This window comes from Pelodiscus sinensis, chromosome 2 (genome assembly GCF_052426305.1).
Source record: "Pelodiscus sinensis isolate ZL-2025 chromosome 2, ASM5242630v1, whole genome shotgun sequence".
Classification (NCBI taxonomy): domain Eukaryota; kingdom Metazoa; phylum Chordata; order Testudines; family Trionychidae; genus Pelodiscus; species Pelodiscus sinensis.
The window spans coordinates 5,269,237-5,287,770 of record NC_143053.1 but is presented as its reverse complement, the minus strand read 5'-3'; the positions used below and the strand labels follow the sequence as shown (position 1 = coordinate 5,287,770).

The 18,534-nt window shown below is 55.1% G+C and overlaps 1 protein-coding gene across 1 annotated transcript; it reads right to left on the bottom strand.

The window, feature by feature from the left end:
• Nucleotides 1-5,887: 5,887 nt before the first annotated feature.
• On the bottom strand, nt 5,888-14,187 carry LOC112546259 (lymphocyte antigen 6E-like). The gene is made up of 3 exons (XM_025186063.3): nt 14,064-14,187; nt 8,884-9,003; nt 5,888-7,810 (listed from the first exon to the last, which is right to left on the bottom strand). The coding sequence occupies exons 1-3, from the start codon at nt 14,113-14,115 to the stop codon at nt 7,596-7,598; spliced, it is 387 nt and encodes a 128-aa protein (XP_025041848.2). The 5' UTR covers nt 14,116-14,187; the 3' UTR covers nt 5,888-7,595.
• Nucleotides 14,188-18,534: the final 4,347 nt, after the last annotated feature.

The window sequence follows — 18,534 nt, the reverse complement described above, 5'->3', positions numbered from 1 at the left end:
TTTCCGGAAAAGCCCTTTTTCCGGAAAAGCGTCTGTGGCCAATGTAGACGCGCTTTTCCGGAAAAGAGCCCCGATCGTCATTTTCGCAATCGGGGCTTTTTTCCGGAAAAGACTACTGGGCTGTCTACACTGGCCCTTTTCTGGAACAGTGTTCCGGAATAAGGACTTATGCCCGAGCGGGAGCAGAATAGTTTTTCCGGAATAGCGGCTGATTTTATACAGCAGAGCATCATTGCTTTTCTGGAAATTCAAGGGCCAGTGTAGACAGCTCGCAGCTTATTCCAGAAAAGTGGCTGATTTTCCGGAATAAGTGGCCCAGTGTAGACACAGCCCAAGTGACTGAGCCCAGGTGCAGGAATAAATGGGGAAGGGCTACAAAGAAGGCAAGGTCCCCTTCCTGATGCTGCTCTGTGTCATGAAGGGAAAGAGAGCAGAATATGCAAGGACTTTGTCCCTAACCATGTGAGGCCTCCGGTTTCTGTGCAGAACTCAGGGATGTGCCAGAGACCGGGGACAGAGCCGGACGGAGGCATGGACAAGCCGGGCAGCTGCCCAGGGTGCCAACTGATGGACAGCACCTGATCCCTTACAGCTGCCATCAGGCGCCGCACGCCCGGCTCCCACGGCACTGGCCCGCCCGCATCCCCGCCGCTCTGGCCAGCAACACCCTTTCCCCCACGGCCGTGGGGCTCTACACAGCCCGGCGTGTGCACCGGCAGCTACGGCCACGCCAGACTGGGCTGTGCTTGCGCCGTGCACCCTAGGGACGGGCTCCGGGCTGCGCGCCAGAGGCCGTAGCCAGGCCGCGCATGCACCGTGCGCCCCGGGGGTGGGTCTGTGCACCCTAGGGGGTTGGGCCTGCTCCCTACGGGCGGGCCCGCACATGCGCCATGCGCCGGGGCGGTGCCATGCGCCCGTGCCCGGGGTGCCAGAATACCTCGAGCCAGCCTTGCTGAGCGTGGGGGTGGGGTGGTGAGACTGGCAAACTTTTCAGGCCCCTGGGTGTAGTAAGTTGAGGGTCAGTAACATGGAGTCAGCAGGCCTGAATAAAGGCCTGTAACATGGAAACAACAACAGACCTGGAATCTAGTGAGCAAGACTTTGGTTCAGTAACACAGGAGCCAAGAAAGCGGCCCTATTGATACCTGTGTGATTGTGTAAGTTAGGTCAAGCGTGGAAGGACATAGGGCGGCACCGGGTGCAGATTGTGACCCTCAGGGGAGTAGCGGAACATCCTAATAACACATGTCTTGGTACAAAAGACTCCCCAAAAACTAATGTACATACCGACCTAGGTTCAGGACCAGGTTGACGTTGACATCATGAAGGATAGTGAGTCCTCCTTCTGTAATGTGAGGGGTGGTAACTAGGCAACAGAGGGTGGCACCCTGATACGTAAAGAAGTGATGTAAGTTGTTTGTACATGTCTATAAAAGGGCACAGCAGGTGTCATTGTGGAGACGTACAGACCACACAGTGCCTTACCATTGGCTGACCACTGTTAATATCTGTCGTTTGGCAATAGGCCTGTGATGTGTTGGTACGTTGTCAACACTTGCAGAATTCACAGTGGCTCGGCGTTGAGACTTTCTGCCAACAACTGTTACTGCAGCGCATTTGGCAATAAACCTGCTCGATTGGTTTCGTCTTTGCCTGACTCCGGGGACTCTCAGAGATCCACTGCGTTGACCCAAGTGCACGGGGTCTAACGCTTTAGATATGGGGTGGTACTTGGTCCCGCTGTGAGGGCAGAGGACGGGACTCGATGACCTCTCAAGGTCCCTTCCAGTTCTATGAGATGGTATATCTCCATGGCTGTGTCTAGACTGGCCAGTTTTTCCGGAAAACCAGCCGCTTTTCCGGAAAAACTTGCCAGCTGTCTACACTGGCCACTTGAATTTCTGCAAAAGCACTGACTTCCTACTGTAAGAAATCAGTGCTTTTTACGGAAATACTATGCTGCTCCCGTTCGGGCAAAAGTCCCTTTTGCGCAAAAGGGCCAGTGTAGACAGCTGAGATTTGTTTTGCGCAAAAAAGTGCCGATCGCGAAAATGCCAATCGGGGCTTTTTTGCGCAAAACCGTGTTTAGATTGGTCATGGACGCTTTTCCGCAAAAAGTGCTTTTGCGGAAAAGCGTTCTGCCAATCTAGACGCTCTTTTCCGAAAATGCTTTTAATGGAAAACTTTTCCGTTAAAAACATTTCCAGAAAATCATGCCAGTCTAGACGTAGCCTAGATGTTATATTATATTTCTACATTATAGATAAAGGGAGCACATGCACGCACGCAGCCGAAAGTATATCATCGCCGACGGAGTAGAGGACCTGTCAGCAACGAACCGGGACAATCCCGAAAACCCTGACTGGTGACAAGGTGAGGGGACCGGCCTCGTGCTCCCAGCAGGGGAGAGGCCCGGAGTGTACCACACCGACCCCCCCTTTCAGGCAGCCCTCAGAGCCACCTGGAGCTTGATGTGTGCTGCTCCAGCGGAGATTTAAAGGACCCAAGGGTCCGGCTACTGCCACTGCTGAATTGCCGCTGACTCTTCCCGCCCATTGGCAGGCCTGGCCAGAGACTAGCACTGCCAACACAAGTCCATTGTGCTTTCACACGCCACATGGCCCTTCTGCCCCATATTCACAGAGTAAGACCAGGAAAAAAAACACCACGAGCATCCGGTCTGACCTCCTGCCTCACACCGGCCATTGCACTGCCTTGAATTCCTTCCTATTTGAAATAAAGCAGATCTAGACAAAGAATCCAGTCGTGATTTCAAGGGTTTGAGTGATAGAAACAACTGGCTACAAATGTGGGCCGTATTGTGGGTCTGAATTTGTCCAGGCCTTGGATCTTGTTCCTTTGTCTGCTAGACTGGGCTCTATGATCGAATTTCTTTTCACTCTCTAGATCAGGGGTCGGCCACCTTTTCACACCCAAGAGCCAAACTATGTGGTCAACAAAGAGCCAGTATGAGAATGTTCTAGTGTGCTAGGATTCTATGGATGTTACCAGCAGCGGTTGCAGGCGTGGGGAGCCCTCGGCGCAGGGGCGGGCTTCACAAAGGCACGTCCTGATTCAGGGCTACCCAGAACTGCCAGCTCCCGCAACATCTGGTTTTGAAGCGTTTCTTGGTCTGCTGCATCTTTCCCATGGATTTTTGCCTCTGCCCTCACGGCAGGACCAAGCCCCGGCTAGACCATCCTCAACAGGGGTTTGATTTCACTGCAGCCTCTTCAAGTGTCAATGCGGCGGCACCTAGTGAAGATGGCCGCCATCGCCCCTGGTTTCCAATGTCCAGGGCGTGACAAACGGCGGCGAAAACCACTCGCCAGCCCCGTACTGCGCAAGACCCACACTGAGTGTGTGCGCCCCGCCGGTGAACGGGGCACGCGGCTGAAATCGACTCGCCACGAGTAGATTCTATAGCTTGTCGAGCCCGGCCAATGTCGATAAAGCCAGGCTGCCCTCATGGAAGATGGACGCCACGGCTAGGAACTCGGAGCGGGCAGGGGACTGCAGCATGCAGGGAGAGGTAGATAGGGGTGTGAAGAACGGGCAGTTGGCTAGAGGCTGATACGATGGAAGGGGAAGAGGCTGCTGGGAAAAGGAGGGAACACTCAGGGAGAAGGGGATACTGGGTGTAGAGGGGGCAAGAGAGTGTGGGGCAGGGACTGACTGGGGACAGGGAGGAGCTGGAAGGAAGGGAATGGAGAGAGATGTAGTTGTTCTCTCACGCTAAAGGCCGGGGAGGAATAAGCAGGCTGCTCTGGAGGAGGCTGCTATTTTGGGCACGTCCTTCCAAGCGTGTGTGGACCCCGGAATGACGGCACACGACGTGGGGTCAGCCACTTCCTAGGAAACCCCAAACACCACAGGCAAAACAGCACGGCTGGGGGCTGTTGGTGAGCCTCTGGCTTCTGTGGTCCGCCTCAGGGTAATTTGGGGGCGGCGGCACCTTGGGCTTTGACCCTGAGACACCAGAGTGACAGGTGGGTCCCTGTGGACTGCAGCGTATGCGACCCTGGGCCAGGTGAAGGAAGCAACCGGGCCGGGTTCAATATTTAGGAGTGACTCATAACACTACATCCCAGAGCCGGCTCTCGCCCCCACCCAGGAAAGCCACACGCCCCCCGGGCACCTCTGAGAAGCAATACTTCCCCGCACACAAGAGCTGCGTGTGTAAGGAAAGAGAACTGTCCGCAGAGCTAGGAAAAGCATCCGTGTGGCAAAGCACCACAGTCATCGAATCATAGATACGAGGACTGGAAGGGACCTCGAGAGGTCATCGAGTCCAGCCCCCTGCCACATTCAAAGCTGTATGCCAGTGGTCCTTAACGTGGTGCCCATGGGAGTCATGGTGCCCGCCGGGCCATTTCTGTGTGGCCACCAAGTGATCGGGGCCAGCGCCACCCCCAGGCACGTGGCGTATGGACAGCCCCATCCCTGGGCGTGCAGCACCGTTGTGGCGCCAGCTCCAGGCATGCAGCGTATGGGTGGCCCCGCCCCCAGGCACGTGCGCAGCCCTGCCCCCGGGCGCATGTGTGGCCCCACCCCCGGGTGCCTGGCGTGTGAGCGGCCCCACCCTCGGGCGCCCGGCAGCCCCAAAAGTTTGGGGACCACTGTTGTATGCAGTCATAAGCCAGCAGTACCCAGGGCAATGCCCTGTGCCTCAGTTTCCCACTTTGCAGTAGGAAAATCCCGTGGGTCAGCACCCCGGAGGCACAACGCTCCCCTCTCCCTCCATTTTACCCTGCTCCCAGTGTCTGTCCTTGGTTAGCAAAGAGTCAGAGCTCAGAGGGGCCTCTGTGTGTGGTTCCCCCTTTTCCCCCAGAACTGGGGGGGCAGGGAAGCATTGAGCAACACTCCCCTACTGCCTCTGCACCTGACCCACGGTTGCTGCCATTTATTGCCCTCGTTGGCCCCTGCTGCCGTCTGTCACTCTGGCCCTGCTGGCTGCTTCTCCGCTGCCACTTGTCCCTCCTAGGGATGTCACCGTGTAGTCGAGTATACGAGGAGCCGATGAGCCTGGGTTTCTCTGTTAATCTTGTTGACTATATGCATCCTCCCCCCCTACTCCACTTGCTGCCTCTATATAGAGGCAGCAGCTTGGAGGGGGTGTACAGAGGCTGGTCGCCGTCAGCAGCCCCTGTCCACGGGGGTCTGAGCTCACCGTGCACGGAGGCTGTTTTGTGGCAGCTGCCTCCTTCCCCTTCCCTCACCCCTCCACAGCAGCCTCTGTTCATGGGGAGCTCGGATCCCCTGTGGATAGGAGCTGCTGCCGTCCATGCTGCTGCCTCTGTATCAGAGGCAGCAGCGCGGGCAGCAGGCAGCTGGTCTGCACCGGGAGCTGGTTTTTAAACTGGTTCCCCTTGTGGACAAGCTCCCACCTGGTACCCTGTGCTGCTGCCTCTGATACTTTGGGGTGAGGCATACCCAGCCGACCCGAATGGAGGAGCCACGTGTGGTCCGTTGCTCTGCATCGGTCCTGCAAGAGATGGTCGCGTGTATCCTGCCCGTTACTCTTGCACCAAAGCAATCACGTGAAGCAGCATTTGAAAATCGAAACCCCTCATGAGGCCTGTGATAATTCAGGTTTGGGGGGGCAGAGCGGAGAAGGTCAAAGCAGGGTGAATTGCTGAGAGACAGGACTACTATAGTAGGCACCAAACCAGTCACCAAGAACACTACTTTGGCTAACCAGAAATGACCCAAGCAATTCCCTCCGACACTCCAGCTTTTCCTGTGCCGCCACCAGACCCGCACCTTGGACGAGTGAGAGGCTGTAAAACCCAATCTCCCCAAGTCCCAACAGGTTCTCCCAGGCCCAAAGGACCAGTCGCATTTCCAGGTCAATTTATACCTCAGCTCTTACCCGAAAGAGCCCTCTGGACCAATCCTTTAGACTCTACAATCTAAAGGTTTATTCAAAGAAAGAAAAGGCTGAGAGTAGGATTGTCAAAGAAATCACATGAGGTACACCAATCGCAACATTCCCAGGACAGGTCCTTAGCACAGATGGAACCAACTGCGAGCTTAAAAGTCTCTGGAGTTCGTCCTCTGTGGGGTCATCAGTCCTTCCGGGCCCGATTCGTAGCAACGCTGCTTCTGAGGTGATGCGCTGGGTGAAGACAAACGGAGGAGCCTGTGGGGCCCTTGTTATAAACTCGCCCATGGGGAGGGAATCCCCTTGTGAAGGTCACTCCCAAACTGGAGTTTGTCCCATGAGCACGTCACCGGTCCATGTGCAAACAGCCATGAGATGCCTGTTCGACTGCAGGGTTGCAGCAGAACTCCTCGGATGTGCACTGGTAAGGTTCTGCATTGGCAGAGGCGCGCTGCCATTCACTCAGCAGCCACCCCTCACCATAGGTGGGCAACGCCTGCTGGCATCTCCCAGAAGCAAATACTTGAAATATCAGCACAGCGCCAATACTCTGAACTTTACCTACAAACTTCACACAGGCATAGGTACGGCACAAACAGAATCAGCAAAGCGTCGGCTTTCCATAGACACCTCCCTTGGCCAACCCGTGTGCAACATTTGGGCCCCACACACACCCTGGGTGCAACAATGTTCTGTGTGTTCATAGTCAAATCCAAGCATGTCCCCAGGACCAGGCCGGATGGAATTGTTCATGGAACCATGAGGAGGTGTGGACAGAGTGAGAATTCTAACGATCTGGATTAGTAAGCACTGGGGCAGGTTCCTCAGGGACCCCTCCCCTTGCTGGAGGGTTTCAAGAATACGATCGACAAGCACATGTCAGGGATGGTCTAAGCTGTGTCAGCAAATGGTTAGTAGCCCATCAATTTATTTTCCTTTTCGATACTGGTCCATGGCACCAGCAAAGCTGAGAACAACTTGGCCAGAGCAAATAAGTAGATAAGAACATGAGAATGGCCGTACTGGGTCAGACCAAAGGTCCATCTAGCCCAGTAGCCTGTCCGCTGACAGTGGCCAGCACCAGGTGCACCAGAGAGGGTGGACGGAAGACAATGATCAAGTGATTTGTCTCCTGCCATCCCTCTCCAGCCTCTGACAAACAGAGGCCAAGGACACCATTTTATCCCCTGGCTAATAGCCTTTTATGGACCTAACCTCCATGAAATGATCTACCTTCTCTTTAAACTCTGTTATAGTCTTAGCCTTCACAGCCTCCTCTGGCAAGGAGTTCCACAGGTTGACTACACGCTGTGTGTTATATAATTATAACATAGGCCCCAATTCAGGAAAGCACCGAGGCATGTGCTTTAAAATGTAAGCACATGCTTTAGGGGCTTTCCCAGATCAGGATCTAGATTAGTATCCTGTACATCAGCTGGAGGGAGGGCCCATAGGGAGCCCAGCTCTGTTTAGTTGATATGTCCAGGTCTTCAAAACCACGGATAAGAAACACGGGCTCGGGAGCTGCGTCTCTGGACCCAGTGACAGAGACCAGACCCATGGGGGGAAAGCGAGCTAGGTGCTATTTGCTAAGGGGGTGTGAAGGGACACTTAGGGGGTGTGAAGGAAAGTTTTGTACGGAGTAGAGATGGGTGTCTCCTTAGGGCCTGTGCAGGTTTTCCAGGACATCAAGTCCTCTTTTCCTGACCCCTCACAGTCCCGATCGGAAGAGGTAGATGAAGTTAGCCAGGATCCCCAGGGAAATCATTGAGTAGCTGGTCTTCGTGCTGCTGGCTCCATTCACGTTGCACAACGGTTTATCGCAGCAGAACACTTTCGTGGTCGTTTTGCCTTCCTCCAGGCCCCCTTGGGGACACTCTGGAGAGCACATCTTGGAGATGCGGACCTCAGGGTTTTGACCTTTGCCTGCAAAAGAAAACCAAGGGTGGAATCGGTGTTTAAAAGTTCCCGTGCGTCCTGACGATGTTGAGTCTCAAGGAGATAACAGTGTCTCAGTGGCGGAGCCATAGTGACCGGCAGAGCTGAATTTCTTTACCACTAATGACCAGTCTTCATAGGCCAGGAAATGAACATAAGGATATAAAAACAGCCAACTGGGTCAGACCAAAGGTCCCTCCAGCCCAGGATTCTGTCTGCCGACAGTGGCCAATGCCAGGTGCCCCAGAGGGAGTGAACAGAACAGGGGATCATCAAGTGAACCCTATTAAAGTCCTGGTCTTCACAACATCCTCTGGCAAGGAGTTCCACAGGTAGACTGTGCGCTGTGTGAAGGAAAACTTCCTTTTTTTTTTTAAACCTGCTACCTATTCATTTCATTTGGTGGCCCCTAGTGCTTATGTTCTGGGAACAAGTACAGAACTTTTCCTTATTCACTTTTTCCACACCAGCCATGATTTTATAGACCTCTATCCTATCCCCCGCTCAGTCTCCTCTTTTCTAAGCTGAAAATCCCAGAGGGAGGAGTAACGAGGCTTGGGGGCGTGGCCCGGGGGAGGGAGATCCGGCACCGCTGCGCGTCATGCGACATGCATCGATGCCCATGTCACTTGGACCCCTGTTGACTAGAAGCTTGGAAACACCTTTACTGGGGTGGGTCAGAGCCGCGGCTGGTATAAATCTGCAGCGCTCCCTTGACTTCCCTAGAGGCAGGCCAGGTCACTCCTGCTCAGGAGCTGGTCTGGTAGGTCTGAAGCTAGACAGGTGATGAGCGGAGATCTCCGTGGAGGGGCTAATCCACTCACCGAGAAAGTCAGCAAGACGTGAGCTCCTAAGTCACTTCATAGCTTCTGAAAACTCCGTCCTTTCCAGTTACTTTGCTCCTCCCCCCCCCCCGTCTGTCTCACCTGCCTGTTTAATCTAGACCAGGAGATCTTTGGATCAGACCTTTCATGGCTTGTCTATACAGCAACCGGCATAAGAAAGCCCCAATCGCTGGCTGCGGTCCTTAGACACCGCCACTGGCCGATCCCAAAACTTACCAGCTCCCACCATATCCCGGATGGTCACACAATATTTGTCTTCTTTTGCACACATCGCTATCTTCATACATTCCTGGTTGGATGACTCATTGTGGCATGCGTAGCACAGCAGCGAGTGGCCTGCAACAGGAAAACACACCCCCCGGTTGAGAATTCGGTAGAAGCGGATGCGTCGTGCTCGGATTATCTGGCTCGGTGGTTTTCAACCTTTGTTTCACCAGCAGACTCCCAAACCCATTTTTAAGGAAGGTGCAGGCCACTTTGGGAATCAGAGACCCGGTCTGTGGACCCCCCACCCCCAGGGATCTGTGCACCACCAGTGGAAAACCGCTGTTCTACCTTTCAGAGACCCCTTAAAGAGGTGGGGAACGTAAGGCCCGGGGGGGGGCCGGATGCGGCTCCTGGTTTGCCTGGATCCGGCCGCCGAAGCTCAGAGCTCCCCCTGCATCAAGGAGCAGGTGTTGTGCTCCAGCCCTGCAGCCCGCCCCCTGCAGTCCCCTCGTGGGGTTCGAACACCAGTGCTGGTTCCCTGCTGTGGGGCGGGAGGGACCCCGAGCTTCAGGGGCCAGAATCGGGAAAGCCAGGTCTGGATCCAACCCACAGGTGGGGGAGGAAGCTGCTCTTGTCCCCCATTCCTGCCCAGACTCCCAGCCCACTCCTGCACTCTGTGGGTCAGTGGACCCCACTCAAAAAAGGTTCCCCGTCCTTGCCCAGACCCCCACAGGTCTGTGGAGCACAAGTAACAAGCTATTGCTCCAGCATTTTTAAGACAATGAACTCCGAAAATACTTAAACTTAATTCAGTAAGGTTTGTCCACGAAACTGCGGGAAATTGCCAAATCTGTTGGAAGTCACACCCTGGCTCATGGAAACTGGAGGCATCTAGATCGGGGTGGGCAGTATCGGGCCCACTGGCAGGCTGCCGGTCCCCCACTTTGCCCATAGCACTGCCGATTCTGCCCCCGTGCAAGCAGCGCACTAATAGAATTATCTCCCGCCTTTCAAGAGTAACCCTAATAGAGGAGCATAGGTGTGCTTGCTTAGAGAGGCCCTGTGGTATCGTCCGCTGACCTCCGATGATGCTATTTCTAGCCTCTGGGGCCATGTGCCTGAGCTGGAGCCAGGCCGTGAGGCAGTCCCAGTGCAAGCCACCCATCCTGGGCTCAGCCACCCCCAGTTTCCCCAGGGTTGGAACTGGCATCAGCTGGCCTGTTTGGGGAGTCTGCCCCTCTGGGGAGGTCACAGTGTAGGCAGGGAACCTGGCAGCCTGGAACAACACCAGTCAGGAGGGAGAGAGACCCAGGTGTCTTGCCAAGAGAGGGGGGCATGTTAGGGGAGCCAGAGAGCTAAAAGTGGCGCATGGCAGGGGAATATTGATTCACTTGCCCTCATTGACCTGGAGCTCCCATGGATAGTGGCCAGCCCAGCTGCTGCATAGTGAGGCCTTCATGTTTAGGGTGCTTGTCGGGGGTGGGCGGGACCGTCCAGGGCCTTTCAGAGAGACGCCCCGGAGGCCGGTCGTAGCAGAGATAGCAAGGAGAGAGGGGCCCCATTACCCCCTCCCCCACCCCTCAACCCGGAGAGTGCGGGCGAACGCCTTTCCGGGCGCGGCAGGGGCAAGCGCAGAGCCAGCAGCCTTCACAGCTCCATCCTGCGCCGTCTGAGGGAAGCGATGGCACTTTGGAGGAAAAGCTGCAGGCCCAGGCCTGCTGATGGGGGGGAGCAAAAGGGGCGCAGGTACCCCAGAGCCTGGCGATTCAAAGGGGACTGGGGCTCCCCGTGCCGGTGGTGGGGCACGCCGTACGCTCCACGCAGCTCTGAGGGATGGGGGAGGGGCACCACTCTCCGGGCGGCAGAGGGCTGAGGGGTGCCCCACCCCTTCTTCCCAAGCCCCACAGAGCCACCCCCCCCACACACACACATGGTGGCTACGTCTACACTGGCCCCTTTTCCGAAAGGGGCATGCTAATTTCACAGGTCGTAATAGGGAAATCCGCGGGGGATTTAAATATCCCCCGCGGCATTTAAATAAAAATGTCCGCCGCTTTTCTCCGGCTTTTAGAAAAGCCGGAAAAGAGCGTCTACACTGGCCCCGATCCTCTGGAAAAAAGCCCTTTTCCGGAGGATCTCTTATTCCTACTTCAAAGTGTGCACACTGACCCCAGTGGCCGCTGCGACGGAAAACGGTCCCTTTCCCAGAACGTCCGGTTTTCCCGGCACAGCCCAACCCTGCCCTTGCGTTCAGTTAGGAGCCAAGGAGGCCTCCTGCCAAACTTGGTGGCCCTGGCTCTTACCGCACAGCGGGAGTCTTTGGGCAAAGGGACCCGCAGGGAGATGCACCAATCTCTAGGGTACATATCGAGCTGGCGTCTGGCAAAGGCCGAGAGCGCGACTCAGTTCGACAGGTTACCTCAGAGCCGGCAGGTAGCAACAAGCGCGTGAGCCCCGCAAGGTGTCTCCCAACCTACTGTACCTCGGACGGTACATGTGAGCTCTTTGGTGGCCTCGTTAAAGGGACGCCATCGACTTGAATGTGCTGAAAACCTAGTCGGGCTCCAACCACTATGCAAAGCTGTGGGTTGTTGTCAGGCACCATTTCCTGTTATGCTGCTGTCTCTGCTATTCTCTTGTGAACACTCCCCCTCCCCACACACACACAAACCACAGAGAAAAAGCAAGAATGCACAGATGGTGCACGAGGCAGGGGGAACGCGGCCGCATGCAAAGTGCAGTCGGTTGCCCAAAGTAAATACGCTGAAAGCACAGGGAGAGGGCAGTTTTCTCTTATCTCACTGTTACACTCCCTCCATCTCCTCCTCTCCCAGGCCCTGGTGACCTGGGGGTCCTCGAACCAAGCGAGTCCAAGCGCATGGTTTTGAGTGAGTGAAGTCCGGAGGGGGACGGCAGCCGCACCGGTGTTGTCAGTGTCACTGAACAGCTGCTGAAAGCAAGGGCGGTTTCCCCCGGCACATCAGGAGTGTGAGTCAAGCTGACAGTTTGTGTGGACTCCCGCACTATCCTTGGAGAGGGTAGTGTTGCTGGACGCCTGTGCTCTCCTTGGAGAGGGTAGTGTTGCTGGACGCCTGTGCTCTCCTTGGAGAGGGTAGTGTTGCTGGACGCCTGTGCTCTCCTTGGAGAGGGTAGTGTTGCTGGACGCCTGTGCTCTCCTTGGAGAGGGTAGTGTTGCTGGACGCCTGTGCTATCCTTGGAGAGGGTAGTGTTGCTGGACGCCTGTGCTCTCCTTGGAGAGGGTAGTGTTGCTGGACGCCTGTGCTATCCTTGGAGAGGGTAGTGTTGCTGGACGCCTGTGCTATCCTTGGAGAGGGTAGTGTTGCTGGATGCCTGTGCTCTCCTTGGAGAGGGTAGTGTTGCTGGACGCCTGTGCTATCCTTGGAGAGGGTAGTGTTGCTGGACGCCTGTGCTATCCTTGGAGAGGGTAGTGTTGCTGGACGCCTGTGCTATCTTTGGAGAGGGTAGTGTTGCTGGACGCCTGTGCTATCTTTGGAGAGGGTAGTGTTGCTGGACGCCTGTGCTATCCTTGGAGAGGGTAGTGTTGCTGGACGCCTGTGCTATCCTTGGAGAGAGTAGTGTTGCTGGACGCCTGTGCTATCCTTGGAGAGGGTAGTGTTGCTGGACGCCTGTGCTCTCCTTGGAGAGGGTAGTACTGCTGGAGCTCCTGTGCTGTCCTTGGACAGGACAGTGCTATCATGGGTGGGATTGTTCCCTCAAGTATGTCTCCGACCGAGGGGAAAGGTTTCTCACAGCCTGGGACTCCCTTGTCGCAGATGATAAGAATTTACAGTCAGCTAGGTAATTGCCGGCAGGTTTGAAACTAAGGGTACGTCTAGACTACATGCCTCTGGCGACAGAGTAAAATGAGTACCAGACATAGTAAAATGAAGCGGCGATTTAAATAATCGCCGCTTCATTTAAATTTACATGGCTGCCGCGCTGAGCCGACAAACAGCTGATCAGCCTCCTGGGATGAGGCATACCTGGGTGGTTGACAAATACCTTTGATGTCGGCAGGGGAGCATCCAGACTATCGCGCTGAGCCAACAAACATCTGATCAGCTGCCGTGAGGGCAGGGGACTGGACTCGATGACCTCTCGAGGTCCCTTCCAGTCCTAGTATTCTATGATTCCCCTTAGCCATCGGTCCGAGTGGTGTTGCAAGCCACCAGACTCGCCAGGCTTAGCTCCTTCCCATGTCTGGTCACGGTACCAGAAGAACGGCCAGACTGGGTCAGGCCAAAGGTCCAGCTAGCCCAGGGTCCTGTCTGCCCCCAGTGGCCACTGCCGGGTGCCCCACAGGAAGTGAACCAAACAGGGAATCAAGTGAACCCTTCCCTGTGCCCCATGCCCAGCTTCTGGCAAACAGGCGAAGGACACCATCCCTGCCCAGGTGGCTAATCGCCCTTGCTGTCTCACCAAACAGCCAGACATGGCCCCAGCCCCTCTGGCCTTCTGGTCCCTTGTGGCCCAAAGACGGGGGTAAGCAAGCACGGGGCCACAGTGCTGCCTGTTCTCTCACTGCTGGACGGCACTGCCTGCCCACGGCCCAGCTGCACCGCCTGTGTGAAAGGGGCGGGGCCTTGGGCAAAGAAGGCGGGGCCAATGGCTAACCTCCTCCTGGCGCATGGTCACCACGGCCTATGCTAATAGCTACTGACGGACCTGTCGTCCATGAATGTATCTCATGATTCTTTTAATCCGTTATAATCTTGGCCTTCACAACATCCTGTGGCAAGGAGTTCCACAGGCTGACTGTGCGTTGTGAGAGGAAATACTTCCTTTTGTTTGTTTTAAACCTGCTGCCCATTCATTTCATTTGGTGACCCTGGTTCTGTGTGAAGAGGAGTACAGAACCCTTCTATATTTATGTTCTCCACAGCCACCATGATTTTATAGACTTCTCTCTATATTTCTATCCCCTCGCAGTCCTCTTTTCCAAGCAGAAATGTCCCGGTCGTTAATCTCTCCTCATATGGACGCTGCTCTCTACTCCTAATCCGTTTTGTTGACCGTTCCTGTACTCCAGCTCTGGCAGAAATTTACCACGGCCGCACGGCATCGGTACCACGATGGCTGCAATAACTCCCTGGCATCTGCCATTCCCCAGGGACTTCCCGGCCTTCGTGTCCCCGCTGTCTAACCGCGGGGAATCGCTGGTGTCTCACCTCGCTCCACGCACAGGGTGGCAGCCAGCAGGGCGACGAGAAAAGCCTTCATCTTCCGTGCCGCCTCTCCGCCCGCAGAGGATGCCCAGCAGCTGCACAGTCAGGTTATATACCTACCACAGGCAGCAGTTTTACAGGTTTGGGGTGGCTCATCGGGCAGATAACACATCAGGCCGGGGTGTGTCATGTGCACATGTGGGAGTTTTCCTGCTTGGAGTCTAGGTGACCTATGCTGGCTTCCATGGGGAATTTCCGTGTCTCGCTGGCTTTCCTCCTGCTGGGGTTGGACTGCAGGGGAGGAAGGCCTCTGAGAACAGAGCGGGGCCTTCCGCAGGAGCACCCCCACGTAGGGAATCTCAGGGGCGGATGGATGCTCACCTGGTCTAGACTTGTCTCCCCCCCCGTCGTGGAAGGCTGAGCTATGGGGCCTCCTGCCGCCCAGCGGCTCTCGGACCGTGGAGCAGGGCCCGACGTGCATGGGGGCCCCGTTTCCATGGACTCGCCAAGGCTGGCGTGAGACTTTCAGAAGGCCGAGCCCCCTCCGCCTTGGGCGATGGAGAGCCAATTACAGCCCCCCTTCCCTGAGGGCTCAGGCTTAAGCTTTCCTCCTGCCCCCAAGGAGGTGGGGCTGGGGTGGGCTCATGCTTTGCTCTCCCCCCTCCCCTAGGGTCTTAGTCATTTTTATTGGCAGAAGGGAGGTGACGTGGGGTGTTTAGCCAACCCTTCCCTACAGCCCTGGGGACATCTCCTTCGCCGGCGTCCACTGGCCTACTCCGCTGAAGTCAGAGCTACGCTAATTGACGCCGGCTAAGGATGCCCCTGTGAACTCAGCCGCCATCTTTCCTTCCCACTGCTTTCCTGTGCTTTCCTCCCGGCTCCTGGGGGAGGCACCGCGATGGGGCGTGACTTCACAGCGGGCAGGCGTCCCCCTTGTCTGAAAGGCAAGGCCAGGGTTCCCGCTGAGATTTTTCCCCCGTGAGCGGAGTGAGTTGTGTCTTGTGCACCAACCATGAGGCCACGTCTCCCCAAGAGACTCTACCGCACCCCCCTCCCCCTGTCCCTGACTGCTAGAGCAAACCCAGCCCCCCACCACGTGGCCCCGGCTCTGGCCCCCAGCCGGCGTCACCAGAGTCCGCAGCCCTGGGGAAAGGCTGAAGCACGGGCCAGGGCCGCGTGATGGCCGCCGTGCTGCTCCTGGGGCAGGGCGGCCATTGTGCGGCTCTGCTGAGGAGATGGGCACGGCCTCAAATTCGTGGTGCGCGCACCTTAGGGGGAGCACTGCTCCAGGCCCCCTGGGAAGCGTCCCAAAATGGAAACTCACTGGTCCCGTCTGACAAGCTCTTCCCCGCGCCACGTCGCTCTCTGAATCCCACCCCGTCCACCAGGCCCTCGAGCCCCTTCTGCGCCCGCGTTGCTCGCCTCTGTCCCTCACGGCCGTCCCGCCGCATCGCTGGAGCTCTTCGGGACGGCCCTGCCGACTCACGTCAGTGCAAGGTGCAATACACACGTGGATGGGCATCTAGTGGCCTCACCTCACAGTAGGGCAGGCGCCTATGTGACTCCTAGCAGCGAGTGGCTTGTTTCTGCCCCGCAGCATAGAGCCATAGAGCCACAGAGCTGGAAAAGACCTCGGAAGGTCATCGAGTCCAGCCCCTGCTCCAGGCAGGACCAATCCCGACTCAGTCAACCCGGCCGGGGCTCTGACAAGCACGACGCCTTGTAATGGTGTCATGCTGCTGTGCACAGCGCTGTCATTAGTCATGTAACTCTAATCCCGGTCAGCTCTTGCTAAGCTCGTGGCTGCAGGAGGCGCCCGTGGCAGGGAGTTCCCTGGAGGATTCACACATGCCACGGAACAGGAAATACCTCGTGGCAGGTTTCACGGGTTCATAGATTCCAGCAGGAGCCAACATGATCCTCTAGCCGGATGCGAGCCACGGAACGGCGTCCCTATTCATTGCCAGCGACTGTCTCCTTCCACTTGGATAAAAGGGAGCCCCAAATGTATCTTCTCTGCCCTTTTTGTTATTTTGTAGGTTGGATCACATGGGTTCCATCACCCGGTCACACCACTGAGCCTTCCTACCTGCCCTCTAGGGCATCTCACTACCCTGTCCTTCTGGACCAGAGGTATGGTCTCCCCCACAACCACGGCACAGAGTTGAGGTAACCACCCCCCATCAGAGCAAGACAGACACCCAACCAGCACAGCTCTGGGGTCTTGTTAGCGCCCAGATACACAGTCTCAGTGCGGACCAAATTCCCAGATCAATCCGTCTTACTCTGTCTAAAATGATTTACACAGAGAAAGCTCTTAAATTCGCTCCCTTTATTAGTGAGAGAGGCACACAACTGGGGGTCCCCAGGGAACAACCCTTTACACTGGGTTTAATAATACCAGCAGTGCTTTTATGAAGTATAAAAAGTAGCATTGAAGCGGTTGCAAGTGAAGACAGACAGATCAAAGTAAGGTCCTAAGCCAAAGTAAACAAAACCCACCAGCTAAGCCTAACACAATAAGGCTACGTCTAGACTGGCATGATTTTCCGGAAATGCTTTTAACGGAAAAGTTTTCCGTTAAAAGCATTTTTGGAAAAGCGCGTCTAGATTGGCACGGACGCTTTTCTGCAAAAGTACTTTTTGCGGAAAAGCGTCCGTGGCCAATCTAGATGCACTTTTCCGCAAAAAAGCCCCAATTGCCATTTTCGTGATCAGGGCTTTTTTGCGGAAAACAAATCTGAGCTGTCTACACTGGTCCTTTTGCGCAAAAGTTTTGCGCAAAAGGGATTTTTGCCCAGATGGGAGCAGCATAGTATTTCCGCAAAAACCACTGATTGCTAACAGTAGGAAGTCAGTGCTTTTGCAGAAATTCAAGCGGCCAATGTAGACAGCTGGCAAGTTTTTCCGGAAAAGCGGCTGATTTTCCGGAAAAACTGGCCAGACTAGACACAGCCCAAGGGTGCGTCTACACAGCAGTGTGAGTTTGGAATAACGGCCGTGATTCTGAAATAGTGCGAGCGTCTACACAGCAATTCCGTTATTTTGAAATAAATTCGCAATACCGGACGGCTTATTCCGACTTCTGCAAACCTCATTCCAGGAGGAATAACGCCTATTCCAAAATAGCTATTTCAGAGTACCAGTAGTATGGATGCTCCACTGCTGCTAATTTGAAATAGCTCCTCCCCAGGGTCATTCACAGTAATTACTCCCCAGTGCTTCCTGGGGCTCTAAATCAAGGTAGCACGTCCACATTAGGGAAGCCTGCCTTGGGCTAATTTTGAGGCTTCCCTGTAATGTAGACGCACTATTTCAAAATAAGCTTTTTTGGGAGTATTTCTTCTAGAATAGCTTATTTCAAAATAAGTCGGTAGGGTAGATGTACTGTAAGAGAGATCGTTACAGATCATAATTCTCACCCTCGTCTTTCTCAGATGCATTTCTTCACAAACCAGAGTTGATTGATCTGTGGACTAGCTCTAATAGCCACTTCTGTATCATCTTCCAATGGGAAGGCAGTTTCAAAGGCCAGCGGAAGGTGACACCCATCCCTTAATTAGAATTTCTCCAGGGTGGGAATCCTTTGTTTTATCTTCCCATCCCCACAATAAAAATACCACTTCCGGATGGATTCCAGCACCAGGGGACATGGTCACATGCCTTTCTGGGGCCAATCACAATTTAGGCTTACAGGAAAAACAAAGTCATTTCCAGATCGTTGCCTTGAGCACTGGGCCATTATGTTTCCAGAGTTTTACTTCCATTGCCAGGAGAGTCCAGAGGTCAGACGGAGTCACTGGGAATATCTGGGACGCCCCGAATTAATTTCTGCTTTGACTAGAATTTATCTTTCCAAAACACAGCCATACTTGATTTAAACATGGCCAGTGCCAGAAATCCCCCCCCCCCCCCCCGCCTGCCTGCCTGCCAGCCCTGGGTAAATTGTTCCAGTGGCTAATTCCCTTCCCTGTTAAAAGCATTCACCTTATTTCTAGTCTAAATTATCTAGCTTCCACTTCCAGCCATAGGCTCCTGTTATGCATTTGTCTGCAGCACTTGTGTTTCTGCGGGTGAGACGGGGCACCCCAGAACGTGCAGCTCAAAACGGTTCCTTTAGTCTGTCGCCTTTCACAAATCGTTGTCTCACTTGCTGCCTGCCGTCCGGTCTGTTTCAGGCCTATTGTGTCGCAGATGTCACATGATTTTGGTTGATTGTCCCTGGAGAACAATCAGTGCTCACCAGAAATTCCATGTCGTATTACCGTGTTGTAACTCTCTGGTCAGACGCTTCCTCAGCTTGCAAACATCGCTCATTTCTTAAAGAGCGTGACTCAGGCCTGGAACGCATGGCTTTCTCAACAGGTGCTGCTCGGGACACTGTACACAGAGGCAATAATTAAGCAGCAAGAGGCATGAGCTGTGTCATGCTGACTTATCTCCAGGCGTCCGGTGTGGAGGCCGGAACGAGACA

Coding starts and splice junctions, on each gene's coding strand:
- LOC112546259 (XM_025186063.3), bottom strand. CDS start 14,115: ATGAAGGCTTTTCTCGTCGCCCTGCTGGCTGCCACCCTGTGCGTGGAG. Junction 9,004..14,063: donor CACCCTGTGCGTGGAGCGAG/GTGAGACACCAG, acceptor TTCCTGTTGCAG/GCCACTCGCTGCTGTGCTAC. Junction 7,811..8,883: donor CCGGGATATGGTGGGAGCTG/GTAAGTTTTGGG, acceptor TTTCTTTTGCAG/GCAAAGGTCAAAACCCTGAG.